The 18,523-nt window shown below is 41.0% G+C and overlaps 1 protein-coding gene across 11 annotated transcripts in view; it reads left to right on the plus strand.

Moving 5' to 3' along the window:
* The window catches only part of Utrn (utrophin), a 431,942-nt gene that overhangs the window by 125,593 nt on the left and 287,826 nt on the right, over positions 1-18,523 (plus strand). For all 11 annotated transcript variants that reach the window (XM_048354234.1, XM_048354228.1, XM_048354231.1 and 8 more), the window contains 7 exons: positions 134-257; positions 2,910-2,997; positions 6,969-7,210; positions 7,362-7,542; positions 9,542-9,687; positions 11,401-11,613; positions 17,858-17,971. In XM_048354234.1, the coding sequence (XP_048210191.1) occupies positions 134-257; positions 2,910-2,997; positions 6,969-7,210; positions 7,362-7,542; positions 9,542-9,687; positions 11,401-11,613; positions 17,858-17,971 (1,108 nt within the window). The remainder of the gene's footprint in view (positions 1-133; positions 258-2,909; positions 2,998-6,968; positions 7,211-7,361; positions 7,543-9,541; positions 9,688-11,400; positions 11,614-17,857; positions 17,972-18,523) is intronic.

The following is an 18,523-nucleotide window of genomic DNA, read 5'->3' on the forward strand; positions in this document are numbered from 1 at the left end:
TATTTCTGGGTGGCCATTGGGGGTAGTCACTGGAAACATATGTGGGATGGATGTTGGCATTGTTTCTTCTTGAGCTAAGTAAAATAACAGAAGGAAGCCAATGGCAGAAGGTAATATCTGAATCTTAACTCAGGTTTGATACAGTGAGTGCAGAGCTGTTGAACTGGATTTTGAAATTCAAGACTGCCATTCAGACCACAGAGATAAAAGAATATAAGAAGATGCAGGATACTTCGGAAATGAAAAAGAAGTTGAAGGTAAAACTTACAACTGAAGTATTCTAGCAAATAAAATATCTCGTCTGGTTAAGTTTCCTGAGATGGGGTCCAAAAGCTTCCTTTGAAATAAATGTAGCTATAGGCAAAAACATTCAGAACATTGTAGTAAATATTGAATTCTTTCCATCAGCTTCATTAGATACTTCTCTAGAGAAAATTGACTCCCTCCTTCAACCATTGATGTTGTACAGTAGGGACTACTTGCTAAACATGATCTGGTTATATATTTTACTGACCCCATTTTTTTTTTTATTTTTTTTTTTGGCCAGTCCTGGGGCTTGGACTCAGGGCCTGCGCATGGTCCCTGGCTTCTTTTTGCTCAAGGCTAGCACTCTGCCACTTGAGCCACAGCGCCCCTTCTGGCCGTTTTCTGTATATGTGGTGCTGGGGAATTGAACCCAGGGCCTCATGTATACGAGGCAAGCACTCTTGCCACTAGGCCATATCCCCCGCTGGTTATATATTTTAAAGAAATTTTTATTAATTAATTAATTCATCCATCCACTAACTCATCTCATTCATGCATTCATTCATTTATTTTGTGCTGGGACTGGGCCTTGAGTTCAGGGCTTTATACTCTTACTTGTTTTGTTTGCCCAAGCGTGGCAATTTACCACATGAGCCCCACCATTACTCTCTAAAAACCTCATTTAGACTTACCTCAATCCGGTGAATAGTAATTCACAGCTCTTTGTTCTTCCAGAGATTTTTGCCTTCTAGATACAACAATCTAGTGTTTAAAATCTCAAAATTTATTCAATCTATTTGACACACAGTTGTAAAAACTAGATACCCTCAGCCCCATTGTACCCTTGAGCTCTGCACATGCGGATTCAACAACCTCCCATCAGAAATATTGGATAAAAAATTTCCAGAAAGTTCCTAAACACAAAACTTGATTTTTCCACACCACAACCACTACACTAAATCCATAAGAGGGTCGTGAAGTGTAAGTAGTCTCTTCAGTAGCCTCCTGCACATATCCTTCGTCTTTCAGCCTTCCTTGTTTGAACATTGTGCACCTGGTATCTTGGCCATATATCTGTGGTTTTAGACCTAGGGTGAGTTATCGGTACCAAACATGGAGAGGCTTCATTCCTTGTCACTTTTCCTTGAGAAATTATAGTATGGCAATGATTTAGACGATGTTGCTGTTCTTTTTGGCATTTAAAGCGACCTCAAAGTTGATTTCAAGTCTATAAGAAGATGTGTGTAGATTATAAGTGAAATAGCATACTATTTTATAGAAGGACCTCAAATTTCTTCAGATTTTTTGTTATTTTTATGGGGAGCTCATGGAACCAAACTCCCAGACAGATACTGAGAGAGAAATGTATTAAAATGAAGAGCCACTCCTCAAACATAAAGAGCAAGATACTTTGGGTCAAGTCCTAAAGTATATTGATATTATTAAACAATATGTGTGAAATGGGCTTGTGGTTGAAGTTTCCATTGGATCCTGGACTTATAATGATACCCACAAAGAAGACTGAGGCTTAAGAGATTTCTCTCTTGAACGCTAGCATACCATATCCCATTGTTTTTACTTCATATGGTGTGAAATACTCAGGCTGTGTTTGTAAATGTATATCCTGGATACAGTACACTTATTTCAATTACTTCTTCCTCCTAGAAACTCATAATTGTAGTATACAACATTGTGTGTGTGCGCACACACACTTGTACCGATACTGAGGCTTGAACTGAAGGCTGGCACTGAACCGCTTGAGCCACATCTCTACTTCCAGTTTTGTTTTTTTTCCCCCCAGTCCTGGGCCCTGGCTTGTTTGCTCAAGGCCACTTGAGCCGCAGTGCCACTTCTGGCCGTTTTCTTTATATGTGGTGCTGGGGAATCGAACCCAGGGCTTCATGTATACGAGGCAAGCTCTCTTGCCACTAGGCCATATTCCCAGCCCCTACTTCCAGTTTTTGATGGTTAATTGGAGATAAGATTACATGCACTTTCCTGTCTTGGATGGCTTTAAATCAGAATCCTCAGATCTCAGTTTCCTGAGTAGCTAGGTTTATAGGTGTGAGACACTGGCACCCAGCTATTAAACAACTTTTAACTGTCAAAGTAACAGAAAGTTTTGTGATGCTGGGAATTAAACCTAGGGCCTCAGGCATGCTAGGCAAACACACAACCACAAAGCCACAGCCTTACCAAGAAATTAAAGTTTTACAGTTTCTGTCACCTTGTTTGATTGTACTTTTTCAGATTTATTTGTCTGTGGAGTACTGAGATGTCTCTTTTTTTTTTTTGCCAGTCCTGGGGCTTGGACTCAGGGCCTGAGCACTGTCCCTGGCTTCCTTTTTGCTCAAGGCTAGCACTCTGCCACTTGAGCCACAGCGCCCCTTCTGGCAGTTTTCTAGATATGTAGTGCTGGAGAATCGAACCCAGGGCTTCATGTATACGAGGCGAGCTCTCTTGCCACTAGGCCATATTGCCAGCCCCCTGAGATGTCTCTTGGAATTGCAGGGTTTAAATTTTTTTTTTTAATTGTACTATTCTCTTAGGTAAACTCTGAACAACCTAAAGACAGTATGAGAGGGACACTGAACATAAATGCTTAAAATAACGCAAATGAGAAGAAAGTTTGCAGGGTTCTTACATTGGACCTTTATTTCCAGGGACTGGAAAAGGAGCAGATAGAAAGAAGCCCCTGCCTGGATGAATTAGACCAAACCGGACAAACTCTTCTGGAGCAAATGGGCAAAGGTGAGGTCCTTCATCCTTTTTTTCTTCTCCTAGAATTTGCAGATGTTGACACTTGCAGTTGGACCTATCAGGCCTGTAGCTCTCCAGCTATTGTTTTGCTAGAAAAGTGCTTTTCAAAAAGTTGGTTTTAGACATCGGAATCTTTTAGAGAGCAGCATCTTACACTGAAGCTGAGGAATGAAACCACAGGAGGTGCCACCTGAGGCTCATGCCTGGAATCCTAACTACTCAGGGAACTGAGGTCTGAACGACTGAAGTTTGAAGCCAACTTGGCCAGAAAAGTCATTTGATAACCAGCATAAAACAGGGCTGACAGCATGGCTCAAGTGGCAAAGCACCAACTATGGACAAGCAGGCCCCAGTACTGGCAAAAACCAAACACAACAAAAATCAGATAACAGTAACTTTGACTTTTGATTTCTAATAGTTGCGTATTCTACAGAAATAGAAAATTTGTAACTAGGGGAGAAACAATTATTTTTATGTGTGTGTGTGTGTGTTTTTTTCGTCAGTCCTGGGCCTTGGACTCAGGGCCTGAGCACTGTCCCTGAGCTTCTTTTTGCTCAAGGCTAGCACTCTGCCGCTTGAGCCACAGCGCCACTTCTGGCCGTCTTCTATATAAGTGGTGCTGGGGAATCGAACCCAGGGCTTCATATATTCTAGGCAAGCACTCTTGCCACTAGGCCATATTCCCAGGCCCGAAACAATTATTTTTAAAGAAGGGGAGTTTTCCTTTTAAAAGATGCAAATTGTGATATAATCATTATTTGGCATCACTGTAGCCAGCAGTGTCATTTGCTTAGAGAAGGAAAGATTTCGACTTTAAAAATTAATCTGAAGAGCTAGGTACTGGTGGGTCATACATGTAATCTTAGCTGGTCAGGAGTCTGATATCTGAGGCCTTCAGTTCCAAGCCAGCCCAGGCAGAAAGTCTGTGAGACTCTTTTCTCCATTTAACCACTCAAAAGCCAGGAGTCAAGGCATAGCTCAAGTGGTAGAGTGAGTGGAAAGAGCTAAGCAAGGTTGAAAGGAGATAAGTTGAAGCTCTAATACTGGCCCCCCCAAAGAGAATCGTCTGAAGGAACAAAAAGAATGCTTGAGTGGGCTGGGAATATGGCTTAGTGGCAAGAGTGCTTGCCTCATATACATGAAGTCCTGGGTTCGATTCCTCAGCACCACATATATAGAAAACGGCCAGAAGTGGCGCTGTGGCTCAAGTGGCAGAGTGCTAGCCTTGAGCAAAAAGAAGCCAGGGACAGTGCTCAAGCCCTGAGTTCAAGGCCCAGGACTGGCCAAAAAAAGAAAAGAATGCTTGAAAAGACATCATCTATAACTAACTAATGAGTTAACTAACTAACCAGTAGAAGTCTGTTCAGCTGCCCTTCTATGATGAAGACTTCTTACCAGCTTTCTAGATTTGTAGTGGTAATTTTCTACCTCAGGAATTTTATTTACTAGCTTAATATTTTTTTTTATTGCCAGTCCTGGGCCTTGGACTCAGGGCCTGAGCACTGTCCTTGGCTTCTTTCTGCTCAAGGCTAGCACTCTGCCACCTGAGCCACAGCGCCACTTCTAGCTGTATATATATGGTGCTTGGGAATTGTGGCTTCATGTATACAAGGCAAGCACTCTTGCTCCTAGGCCACATTCCCAGCCTCTTATTAGCTTAATTTTCTTCTTTGCTTAACATAAATGATCCTGACAGAGAAATGTAGTTATTGATTTTACTCTGCCTGTGTCTACCTAGAACTGAAATGACCCTGCTGGAGTCTAGCCTCTGTCTCCATTGGTCAGATAGTTTGTCAAGAAAATGGTGAATTGTTTTCTCTGTGACCCCGGTTAATAGAGGTGATCAATCATGGATGTGTTGGGAATGTCCTGTGTAGGTCTGATTTTCTTTTACCTGAGTTCCTGAGAGGGGGTAGTGAACTTGAGTAGTTGACCTGAGCCATAAATTCAAATCATGTACAACATGTGTACACTTCTAATTGTTAGTTAATGCAGAGTGTGACAGAAATTTTTCATGTTGTATTGTCCTGTAGAGCACAAGCATCTTTTTGTTTTCCCTGCCTTGTATTTTTTTCGTTTGCACTTATTACCCTGGGTTCTGGTCATATGTGTTTACAAAGCTGAATTGTTTTCTTGCTGTCTTACTCAAATAAAGGAAATACTAAGCCCATTCTTATAACAAGCATTTTCTCCACATAGGAAGATTCCATTGTCTCTGAAAGAATTTGTTGGTGTTTCTACTGAGAAGGAGTATGAAAAGATTTATTCTCACATAAAAAGATCTGTTATCTTCTTATTTCTAGGAAGGAGAAATTTTGAGACTATTCAAATGTGTGAGACAAACACAATTATATAAAGTATGTCATTTTGGGCTGGGGATTTAGCTCAGTGGGAGGGTGCCTGCCTGGCGAGCTCAAGGCCCCGAGTTCGGTCCTCAGCTCTGGAAAAACAAAAACAAAATGTCATTTTTGTCCCTTCTGAAATTGTGGTTTCAGCTTTGAATGTTTTGGTACTGGTTTAGCTTTGTTCATTGTGCATAGTAGCCCTGCTGAGTTTTCTTGGGCTGTTGCAACATTCCTATATGCCTGTGGTTGCAAAAATAATTCATGTCATTTATTGTACTATTTATATAACTATGGTTTTGTCACCTCAGACTTATACTATCTGCCCCTTTGCCACCAAGTTTTAGTTTTATTCTTATGAAAGCAGACATAACTTCTGATGTCTGAATCCCAGACAGACTGAGGCAGTTGCTTTCATTGTTGGCTTAGATGATAAGATTGCAAAGTAGAAAGATGGCAAGATTGGAAATGTGTTCTATAGAAGAGGAATGATGCATGCTATACTGATACCCCCGTGTGTGTGTGTGTGTGTGTGTGTGTGTGTGTGTGTGTGTATGTGTGTTACTAGGGTTACAATTCAGAGCCTCAAGCTCTCACTTGCCTTGCTTGCTCAAGGCTGGTGCTCTTCCACTAAGTTGAAGATGGAGTGTCTTGGACATTTCTTCTTCGGGTAGCTTTGAACTGCCACCTTCCAGGTCTAAGTCTCCTGAGTAGCTAGGTTTACTGGTATGAACCACCAGCTCCTGGCTTGATATGCCTTTTTTTTTTTTCGCCAGTCCTGGGCCTTGGACTCAGGGCTTGAGCACTGTCCCTGGCTTCCTTTTTGCTCAAGGCTAGCACTCTGCCACTTGAGCCACAGCGCCACTTCTGGCCGTTTTCTGTATATGTGGTGCTGGGGAATTGAACCCAGGGCCTCAAGTATACAAGGCAAGCTCTCTCGCCACTAGGCCATATCCCCAGCCCTTGATATGCCTTTGGTGATAGCCATAGACATGCCATTTCCTAACTATAGTCTCAAGCCTTGCCTCCACTTAGGTCAAGAAATAAAAGCAGGCATAATTGCATTATAATGTTTTGTTGTTGTCAAAAGGGCGTTAAAGGAGTAACCAGTATGTGACTTTGGTGTGTGTGTGCGCGCGCGTGTGTGTTTGTGCGCGCGTGTATGTGTTTGTGTGTGCATGTGTGTGCACACTTGTTACTGTGGGCTTAAAGTCAGGGTCTTGTGCTTACTAGGGTGACACAGTACTCCCAAGCCAGGCCTCTAGCTCCGTTTTTCACTGGTTATATTTGGGATAGGATCTTGCTTCCCAGATTTGTTGGGTGCTGTACTCCTCCCTATCTCAGCCTCCTGTGTACCTTAGTATGATACGGACATTCCTCTGAATCCACTTACGGATTGACCAAGGGCCTTGCAGAGTTTTCTGCTTGGGCTGTCCTTGAACTCTGATCCTCCTCTTCTCAGCCTTCCAAGTAACTATAGGCATGAACCACCAGTGCCGGGTGCACAGTGCTTATTTTTTTTTTTTTCCCTATGTTAGAACACTTAGAAGAAAGTCAAAACAAGTGTCATGATACCCTCTGAAGTATCTGCCTGTTTTATTTTTTTGTTTGTCCGTGTAGAAGGTCTTTCTACTGAAGAGATAAAAAGTGTTCTGGAGAAGGTTTCTTCGGAGTGGAAGGACGCGGCTCAGCATCTGGACGATTTTGCAAGGAGGATTCGACTTCAGGAGGATATAAACGCATACTTTCAGCAGCTCCATGAGCTTGAGAAGATCGTAAGGATGAAGGAGGAGTGGTTCCAACTCACTTCCTCTTCTGCCTCTCCCCATCAGTCGTTGCCACATTTGAAGGATTCCTGTCAGGTAAGACAACCACCTGGATGTGCTGGTGTTCTGACTCAATCTTGTATACGAAGAGGGCACCTGATATCATGAGCTTTAAGTCCGTTCTGACTCTCATCCTGTGGAACGGCTCTCCTCGTGGAGTCACGTGACTGCATTTTCTCTTCCCCAGAGGGAACTGACAGACCTCCTTGGCCTCCACCCCAAGATGGAAACAGTGCGTGCAAGCTGCTCAGCTCTGATGGCTCAGCCTTCTGTCCCGGATTTTGTCCAGCAGGGCTTCGATGGCTTCTTAAGACACTACCAAGCTGTGCAGAAGGAGCTAGAGGATCGTCACCAGCAGATAGAGCATGGTAAGCCCATTCCTTTTCTTTTCTTTCTTGATGATTTTTGAATCTCTGTTTACCAAAGACTAAAAATTGCCCTAACATTTAGACCCTTCTTGCACATGTGTTTTGTGCCTGCTTTACCAGGCCTGGGTTTATCTGAGCGGTGTTTCATTGTGCCTGCTCAGTATAGTCCAAGTATTTCCTGGCTTCGCACCGTAAAATTATCAGCTGCTTTCACAAGTGTTAGACTTGTGTTAGCAGGACCTAATATTTTTTTTTATTATCTTAAAGGTGATGTATACAGAAGTTACAGTTACGTAAGTCTGGTAAAGAGTACATTCTTTATGAACAATGTCACCTCTTCCCTCGTTCTCCCCTAGTTTTTTTTCTGTTGTTCCCAACCACAAGTTGTATAGTTTATTTTGCACGCAGTGTCTAGTAAGTATCACTGTTGAATTTGTTCACCCTTTGTTTCACCATTTCTCTGCTTTCCCATGCCCTCCCAAAGACAGATAAAAGAACAAAAGACAATAGGAAAAGAATGCAAAAAAAGAAAAAGTATAAAAACAGCAACAAAGGAAAAAAAACCCTCTTGTTTCTATTTCCTGGAGTTCATTTCATAAGTATTATTTTATATGAGCAGGTATACATTGTGCCTGTGTATTCCTCCCCTAAGAATATTCTCCTTTGGCCTCACTCTATATGAATGCATAGAAATCTTTATAATTTATCATATCCCAGTATATATATATTTTATACATCTAGTGTGTTTACTTATAGATTTATTTGTCCTTGTTGTTTGTCTTTGCTTTTTATTTGTGGTGCTGGGAATTAAACTCGGGGCCTTATGTATTTAAGGCAAGTACTGCATCATTGAGCTGCACCTCCAGCTCTTAAGGAAAAAAAAACAAAACTAAAAGAGAAACAGTTGTTATTTCTGCCTTTGGTCATTTCTGCATAACAAAAGAATGCTCCCCAGTATGTTTTTGCTCAGAGTGGTTAAGCTTTTAGCAATATCATCCCCTTAAAAAAAAAAGAAAGAAAAGGAATCATATTATTCTTCCAGACTCTGAAAAGGTTAAATGAGATTTTACTTTTGGAATAAATCTGGGTTTGGAAAGTTAACTCTTCTTTTTTTTTTGTCTTTAGCCAAAGTTGGAGCTTGTGCTATAATCTGTACCGTTAGGGGCAGTTTGTCCTTCACTGTGTCGCACAGATTATGTAGCATAAGGGCGTTAGGAATGTATGTGTGAGTCTGGTAGGCAAATGTGCCACGTGGCTTTTCATCTAGAAAGGCTTTCGGGCATCGGTGACTTTGGTCATGGCAGTCAGTTAACATGATTGTGAACTAACTGCCAGAGCAGACAATGCCTTCCTCAACTTACTGCTTTAGTGTTTGGATGGGGTCAGCAGGTGGGAATATAGGCTGGTAGCTGTTTCACCTCTTTGTCCTTCAAATACTACTTGCTTCCTTTCTGCTCATGTGCTTGGAAGCATGTGATTTTTGCATTGGAGACAGAAGTAGACACCGCTCTCACCGCTGCCGTCCTGCTCTCCCGGGTGGCAGCTGGGCTGCGGGGCTCCCCCGTGGCGTCCGCCCCCCCAAGCTGGGGTGGTCTGCATGCCTGAGCGGTGGCTTGACAGATGAAGGTATCTTGCTTTTCCTTTCTTCTTTGTGTGGCAGCTGGAGAAGAGGAGGTTATGGGGCACAAAAGGAACATTGTCATTTGGCTGCAGAGAGACATGTCACTGTGATAAAATGAAGAAAAATGATAGTGAGTTAGTTAATATTTCAAACATCAACATCCGCAGGAATGAAGTCACTGTCTGTCTCAGAAATGCCAATGGAATGACCTATTTAATTAACTAACAGAGACTCTTTTTGATCTTAATCAGGATGGTTTTTTTTTTTCCTAACTTACTATGTATTGGAATTCCATTATTAATGCAGAAGATTTATAGTAGCCACAATAATTTAAGATCCTGATATTATTTTCTCAAGTTATTACTTTTAAATAAACAGACATGAAGAGCCAACCTGGGCATGTGTATTTGGAAACATTGCAAACACTGAAAGACATGCTGGAAGATTTAGAGACCAAAGCCCAGACACCTCTGATGGTCCTTAATGATCTCACTAAGCTGGAGGAGGCCTTGCAAGGAAAAAAGGTATTCCATATGCTAGAGCTCTGGGGCCATTTCTGACATTCCAGATCCATCCATCCATCCATCCATCCATCCATCCATCCATCCATCCATTGCTGGTGTTGGGATTTCAACTCAGAGTCTGTGCACTGTTCCTGAGCTTCTTTTGCTCAAGCCTAAGACTTTAGCACTTGAGCTACACTGTTACTTCCTGCTTTTTCGGTGCAGTTTATTGGAGATAAGAGTTTCACAGACTTTCTTGCCCAAGCTGGCTTGGAACCATGATCCTCAGATCTCAGCCTCCTAAGTGGCTAGGAATATAGTCATCAGTCCCTAGCGCTTGGCCATTTGAGATTTATTTAAACTTTTTTTATTGTTTTATTATAAAGGTGATGTTTGAAGGGATTATAGTTACCTACATAAGATAAAGAGTATATTTCTTTTTAGACAATGTCACACCTCCCCCCCCTGCCCCTAGTTTTTCCCTTTCATTTCCTACCTACAAGTTGTATAGCTCATTTTCAACATAGTGTCTAGGGAGTACCACTGCTGCATTTGTCCACCCTTTGTCCCTTCATTTCTGTGCCCCTTCCCTTACCCTCCTAAGGACAGATAAATGAACAGACAAGATAAAATGAAAAGAAAACAAAAACAGCAACAAAGAAACAAACTCTTATCTGTCTGTCTGTCTGTAGTGGGGCTTGAACTCTGGGCCTGGGTGCTGTCTCTGAGCTCTTCAGCTCAAGGTTAGTGCTCTACCACTTGAGCCACAGCACCACTTCTGATTTTTCTGGTGGTTAATTGGAGATAAGAGTCTCATGGACCTTCCTACCCAGCCTGGTTTTGAATCTCAGTCTTCAGATCTCAGCCTTCTGAGTAGCTAGGATTCTAGGCCTGAGCTGCTGGTGCCCAGCTTAAATTCTTATTTATATTTCCTAGAGTTCACTTCAATAAATATTATTTTATATGATCATTGATCATGTGATAATTCTTTTCAGTGATTTTGTTTTCTTTTCTTTTTTTAATGAGGGAGGCCATTTTTGGTTCAGAAATTTTGTTCCTTTTCTTTTGGAACTGGATTATTTAATCTAAAGATTTAGCCTGCTATGCAAGTACCCTATCATTTGAGCTATATTCCCAGCCCTTTTTGTTTGTATTTTGTTTCTGAAATACTAACTTAGCCCAGGCTCACTTGGAAGTCTTTTTCATCTTGCCTCTGCTTCCCGAGTAGCTGGGATTCTAGGTCTCTACACCTGCCTCAGAAATTTGTTATTTATGATTTGACGGTGAATTGCTGTAACGTAAGATCTTAATAGAAGTACATATTTCTTATTAACATAAAATTCTCAATAGATTCACAGTGTGCTCAAATATCTCTTGAACTGATACTTTAAAAAAAACTGTGTTGAGTCAGAATGGTTCCTTGGTCCTTTCATTGAGTGCCCTTAAGATTTTAAAGTATTTCATGAGATAACAAAGACCAACTCTTGACATTGTACACTGAGCCCACACTGGGTATGTTGTCCAGTGGTTTACAGTGGAGAGAATATATTATATGGCCCACACATAACTCATGAAGGGAAAGCTTTAATTTTTTTGATTATGCTTATTGCTTTATAATGCTTTTTTGATACAATGCCCTCCTGTTGTCTTTTTTTTACTGTGTACAGCTCATATGATTACATCTATATAGACACATTATTGTACCCATTTTTAATTGTTTGAATATTTTCCTAGGCCCTTGATGAAATCCTTGAGAATCAGAAACCTATGTTATGTAAACTTATAGAAGACACAAAGGCACTAGAGAAAAACGTGCTTCCTGATGTAGAAAAGACGTATAAGAAAGAACTTGATGATGCCCGAGGAAAATGGAACAAACTCAAGACCAAGGTTTCCAAAGATCTACATTTGCTTGAAGAAACGGCCTCAAAACTCAGAGCTTTTGAGGTAAATCATGAAGCCACCAGGATGCCAGGAGTTTGCCTTTATTACAGGGTAGATGGTAATTTTCTTGCAGGTCTCACATACTTACTATGCAAGGTTTTTGCATTCTTTCTAGTCCTACATTGATTATGTGCTTAAGTTGGGATTATAACTTGCTCAAAGACATACTGTGAATGTGCAGGCGAGCACATGTATTTCTTTTGGCCTCGTTGAAAGGACTTGTTAGTAGAAGTGATCTGGACCGGTGAGATGGAAAAACAGAGTTAAACTAGAGCTTCAGCATGGGTTGGGGGGCGGTCTATGTGAAATACAGATTGGTGATTCGAATGTAGTAGCAGTCAAGTTGTGGTTGGTACAAGTGGCCCAGTTAGTAGCAGACAGTGAGGCCTTGGATCTGGTTTTTAATGGTCCTTGTTATGTGGAGTGAAAAGTGTGAATGAGGCTCATGACAGACTAGAAAACCAAGTAATCCAAGACACATGGAAATCCAGAAGCTACCTCTTAAAAGCTGGGTGGTGGTGGTGGTGGTGGTAAATGTGAAGATGTGTAAGGAGCAAGTGAAGGAAGTCATGGTCACATAGGACAGGGTTTTAAGTCCGGCTCTCTCTGGTTTTCTCAAAGGTCAGGATGGACAATGTGCTGGCTACTCTGTCCCAGGCTCCAGTCCTCTCAGTGCCTCTGGACCCTGCTCCTTGTTCTTTTTTCCCTTTAGCTGGGGGGTTCTTTTTTTCTTTCTCCTGGTTTACTTCTACATATACTTCTACAACAGTGCCTGGCAAAGCACAAACACTAACTATGTCTGTCTCAATAGGTAAAATCAGATTAGCAGTAGATTTAGATAGACAGATGGATTGATGAACTCAAATTCTAAGAGAATTGGGTCTTAGGATGGTGCTAGGAAAATAGAAAAAAAGTAGAAATGAAATTCATGAAAATTTTATGGTTTTAAAAATGAAAGTCAGAAAACCTGTAGTCCACAAAGAGTGCTCAGGCCAGCATGGAGGGAGTCCCATGAGTTCAACACGTGGCCACCGCTGAACTCAAAGGGAAGTCTTGACCCAGAAAACAATGGACACTTGCAGTGGCTGATCACAGGGGAAGAAGATGCAGGGTTTTTGTGAGTGTCCGTTTCAGATAAATTAGTGTATGTGTCAGGGATATTCCTTGTCCTCATTTCTCTATGACAGAACACTTTTTCCCCCCGACATAGTGCTTTTGAGGTTCATCAGTGTCATAAAAGCAAACAAAATCAGAATCCTACTGCTTTAAGCTACTCTATGAACTCTGCCTCCACAGTTCTTTGTGTCTATGGCTTGAGGCAGAAAGCAGCAGCTTAAAAGCTGTGGACATTCCAACAGATGGGGGAGAAGGAAGAGAAAATGCTAAGAATTTAGCTGTAATCAAGGCTCAGAGGCAGTTGTGTACCTTGGAATGTCAGTCTTAAAGTCCAGAGTTACCAAGCTTTGTATTTCCTCCATTCTAAGGCTAAGGGGATCATTTTGTCAATCTCAGATTCCTTCTCTCAGATCTAGCTTCTAAATCCTGCTTTTAAGCAGGGACGGTCATTGTAGGATTTTGGCCTTCCAAGTTAGACTATTTGCTAAGTTGATTTCCAATTACCGATAGTAATTTTATCTTTGCTTGGTTATTTTAAGTAAAAAAGATGACTGAAAAATCACTACCCTATCCTACTACCCTAGACTACTTATACTTCAATTTTTACAGACATTTAGATCTGAAATTTACTTGCAATTCTTTTGTATTGCTTTTCTGGTGCTGTTCTTGATTCTTGAACTCAGGTCCTGGGTGCTATTCCTGAGTTTTTTTGGGTTTTTTTGGGCTCAAGGCTAGCACTCTACAACTTGAGCCACAGTTTCACTTCTGAAGGGTTTTTGTTGGTTAATCGGAGAATCTCATGGACTTTACTGCCCATGCAGGCTTTGAACTCTGATCCTCAGATCTCAGCCTCATAAGTAGCTATCTGGTCCTGTGTGCTCCCAGCTTGCATTACTTTTTAATTAATTAGTTATCTAACTAATTTTGTTGGTTGTGGGCTTGAACTTGGGGCCTGGCGCTATCCCTGAGCTCTTTAGTGTAAGGCTAGTGCTCTACCACTTGATCTACAGCTCCACTGCTGGTTTTCTAGGGGTTAATTGGAGATAAGAGTGTCACAGACTTTACTGCCGGGGCTGGCTTTGAAGTATGATCCTCAGATTTCAGCCTCCTGAGTAGCCAGGATTATAGGTGTGAGCCACCAGCTCCCTGCTTGTATTGCTTCTTAAGAAACAAAACAAAACTGAGATATCCCCCAAAGAAGCATGTGCTTGGTGTGTGTATGCATTTGTTCATTCAGTAAGTGTGTGACAATAAAGAAAAAAGTTACTCATTATTGTAGATTAGAAACTCCTACATGTATTTTCTGGATGATTTTTATATTGAACAACACTACCGTCACATTAGTTCTTTTGCATTCTTGGTAACCCCTTTGAAGAGTTGGCTTGAGGATGAGTGGCCTTTTGGAAAGTGCAGGAAGCATCTGCTATAGGTGGATGCAGAATGTTTATTTCCCTTCCTGGGATGGAGACCGTACTGTGGGGAAAGTAATAGTTACTTTAAAATAATCATTTGACAAAACACATCAATGTTGCATACAGTTTAAATAAAAAAAAAATAGCCCAGTCAAGTGTCAATGGATCAGGTCTGTAATAATACCTATTCAGGAGCCTGAGACCTTAGAGGATCTCTGTTCAAAGGCAGTCCATGTGGGAAAGTCTGAAAGACTCCATCAGCAAAAAGTTGGACCAGAGGCATGACTCAAGTGGTAGAGTTCTGTGAGCAGCCAAAGCATACCATATGTGAAACCTTGAGTTCAAGGCCCAGAATCAGAACAAACAAAATTGTTCTGATCTTATGCAAACATATTCTCTTCCTATCTCTGATGGTACATAAACTCCAAAACTTGGAGGTATTCTTTTATAAAGCTCATCCTGACAATAATAAAAATTTAGTTTGTAGATATTTTCATTAATTGAACACTTCTTTGTGGGAGTATCTCTCTAGACATTGTGACAGCATAACCAAACAAAATTGATATTAATATTCCTCTTTTATAGGAAATAACTGAGGCTTCAAAGATCAAAACCCCACTGCTAGTCAGGTGCTGAGCTTGACCTTCAGCTCCTATCCTTTCCTTTACTGGTCACAATGGCCTCTTTGAGAAGTCAGCAGGATTTGGAGTAGAGAAGATAATTTGGCTTTTCAGATTCCCTTGTGTTGCTTTTGTTCGTGTTGGGACAGAAAATTGATTCTACATGGCTCGTCTGGGTTTGTTCTTTTCTTTCCTCTTCCTTTTTTCTCATGTTAAACTGCAAGAGGTAGAGAAGGAAGAGTTGTGTGTGCTTTGTGTCTGTGCGGAAGGAAGGAGTGATACCATGACACTTCCTTTCACTTGCCAGCCAGGTGTAGATAAGGCTGCTTACATTAGTTCAAGCTGATTGTGATTGAGAAATCTAACTTGGAATATAATGGAAGATCTTACAAATTTTGAAAATCTTCATATGGGGGCTGGGAATATGGCCTAGTGTCAAGAGTGCTTGCCTTGTATACATGAAGCCCTGGGTCCGATTCCCCAGCACCACATATATAGAAAATGGTCAGAAGTGATGCTGTGGCTCAAGTGGTAGAGTGCTCGCCTTGAGCAAAAAGAAGCCAGGGACAGTGCTCAGGCCCTGAGTCCAAGCTCCAGGACTGGCAAAAAAAAAAAAAATCTTCATATGATCACTTTTCCTTGTTCAAAACTAGATTTAATGAATTTCCCTGTTGTATAGTAATAGTTATTTCTTCTCCTCCCTACCTCTCTCTTATTCCTCTCCTCTCCTTCCTCCTTCTTTTCCTCTCTTTCTCCCTCCCTGCCTCCCTTCTTCCTTCCTTGCAGAATGCCGGATTATTATATATACATAGTGACAAGATGTCACAGTTGAAAGAACAAGCACACTTATGTAGCTCAATAATGTCCACATCATTCTTGGCAGGTCTTGTTTTCACAAAAGTATTTAGGATATTTTCATATAACATTGTAAGAAGAAGGTAGATAATGAATTAGATCCTAGTTTATGTATGTAGATTGTTCTTATCGTTTGTGGGTGGAGCACTCAAACACGCACTATTATTGGATTTCATTTTCACTTTGAAAAATTTTAAACTGAGGACCACAGCAAAGCACCCCAAATAGCAAATAGAAAAAAAAATGTGTTTCCCTACCAGTTTTACAAGAAAAACTGAGCAGGAGTGGGTGACAGGAAAGTGGAAAAGGGTAAAATTTATAATTTTTTTTGATTGGCTTTGTGGTTGGTCTATTCCTGTTACTGTCAACATAACAAGGCAAAGTTTAATGTTTATAATCATCAAGCCCTGAATTCTTTCTAGTAGCCCATTAAGTTGTGTTAGGAAAAGTGTCTTTTGAGGTATTTAATGGAGACTTTGGAGTTTTAATGAACTATAATATTGTGACTGTTGTCTCTAGGAACACACAAAAAAACTTAAAACAACCATACAATAAGAATAATGAGACAGACACAGTGACAGATGCACATTTGTGATCAGAATGGGTTGGTTCTGCGTGGTATCGAGCCACTGATGTGGTTGGCAGGGCACATTTTGGTTAGAGCGATGGTTCTGATGGACACCTGGCTCTTCTTGTGTCCTAGAGATGCTGGGGGAGGAATTGGGAACATTTAACCATTAGAGAGCAGAGGAAGACGTGGCAGCTACCTGCAAATATGGGGAGCTTTTTTTTTTTTTTGGCCAGTCCTGGGCCTTGGACTCAGGGCCTGAGCACTGGTCCCTGGCTTCTTCCCGCTCAAGGCTAGCACTCTGCCACTTGAGCCACAGCGCCGCTTCTGGCCGTTTTCTGTATATGTGGTGCTGGGGAATCGAACCTAGGGCCTCGTGTATCCGAGGCAGGCATTCTTGCCACTAGGCTATATCCCCAGCCCCCCCCCCCCTTTTTTTTTAAATAGTAAACTTGTCTCCAGTTTTAGAACATAACAAGAAGTAAAGAACTGAAGAAAGTAAAGGAAAGAAAAAGCACAATACGAGGGAGGTTTACAGGCGGCTGGCCTGCCTGTTTTATATGACATGCTGAAGTGAGAAGGATTGGAAAGAAGCGATTCTCCCATACTGTTGGGGCTGAGCTTCAGTTTATTTTGCATTTTCTAAGTCACCTTTTTCATACTACCACATCTCTGAAGTCTTGTCTTTTTTATCCCATGCAAAATATTTGCTCTGTCGTTTGTCATTGGACCTCAGGATCACACATAGGGATAGAGTAGGTACTGGTAAATATCCGGTGAAAAAGATACAACTGTGCAGTGTATGATTTTGGGTTTTTCAGGTAAAAAAAACAACCTATGTGCTCTAATCATATAAAATAATATTTCTCAAAATGAACTCCAGGAAATTGAAACAAGAGTTTATTTCCCCCTTTGTTGCTGTTTCTGTTTTCTTTTCTTTTTGTCTTGTCTATTTGTGTATCTGTGTTTAGGTAAGGGGGAGGCACAGAAATGGACAAAGTGAATAAAGGCAGCAGGGATACTCACTAGACACTATGTTGAAAATGAACTGTATATCTTGTGGGTAGGGAATGAGAGAGAAAAACTACGAGAGCAAGGGAAGGGGTGACATTGTCCAAAAAGAAATGTCCTCCTTATCTGACTTACATAACTGTAACCTCTCTGTACATCACCTTTATAATAACAATAAATTAATTTTTAAAAAGCACTCAGTATAAGGACTAAAAACATCCTATATATTTCCTTCGTGTAAATAGCATTTCCTATGTTATTTATTTTTCTGCTTCCAGTAGGTAACAGGAGAAAAATGGTTTTACATTATAAAAGAAAATGTCTCCCCCCCCCCATCTGATTATACCCAGAAAAGCATGTTTCCCCTCTGCTGTGAATTTTTAGTCATCAACATTGCAATTTAAGTGAAAGAGCACAGTTCACTGAAGTGTTGTAAACTTTAGAACAATGATCGCAAAGCTTGTTCGTCATCTTCGGAGAACTTTCATCCCCTCTGAAGAGAGTCATTCTTTTCCAAGTTGTGAGGTTTAAAAAGAGAAATAAAGTAAATGAAAACGATGTTATCAGAGTTTGCAAAGTTCGCTTTTCTCCAGTAGCTGTGGATGGGGAGACGTGGGTTAAATGTCGCGGAGTAATATCCCCCTCTGCTATTGTGTTGGACGCAGGCTGATTCAGAAGTCATTGAGAAGTGGATGGAAGGCGTGAAAGACTTCCTAATGAAAGAGCACGCAGCCCAAGCCGATGCCACAGGCCTGCGGCAGGAGCTTGACCAATGCACTGTGAGTTCTCTAGCCGGCCTGATGAAACAAGTGACATTTTCTTTATTATCTGCTATTATTAAAATGGGTAGAATGAGACACAGTCTTGAACCCTAGATAAAATATCTTTCATCATAGAACTATTGTAGCTTTACAGTGAATAAAAGAATGGCAGATTTTCATATTTTCATCTTTGGCCTTGGTCATAGAATTTATGACATGAGCAAATGATTTGTTTTAGTTTCTTAGGTGCTGCTGTTTTGTATTACAATGCCATCTTAGTGTATTCCTTACCAATTGTGTGTTGCTTATATGGTACCACATGGTGAGGCTTTAGGAAAAAACATAGTTAACAAATGAAATTTGCCAGAAATACTGCATGCAATTTATGCTTTGGGAAATCATCAGGCTTCTCGAAGTTAATTAAAAGCCCCATTCCCCACAGAGAGTCAAGTATTTCCAGTCTAATTTAGCAGATGGCTATATGAAGTGCCCAGGTGAAATGAATTTAAGACACAGTTTTTCTTAAGTAGTTGAAAGTTGAGACTCCAAGCAGTCTGTTCTGATTATACT

This window comes from Perognathus longimembris, chromosome 9 (genome assembly GCF_023159225.1).
Source record: "Perognathus longimembris pacificus isolate PPM17 chromosome 9, ASM2315922v1, whole genome shotgun sequence".
Classification (NCBI taxonomy): Eukaryota; Metazoa; Chordata; class Mammalia; order Rodentia; family Heteromyidae; genus Perognathus; species Perognathus longimembris.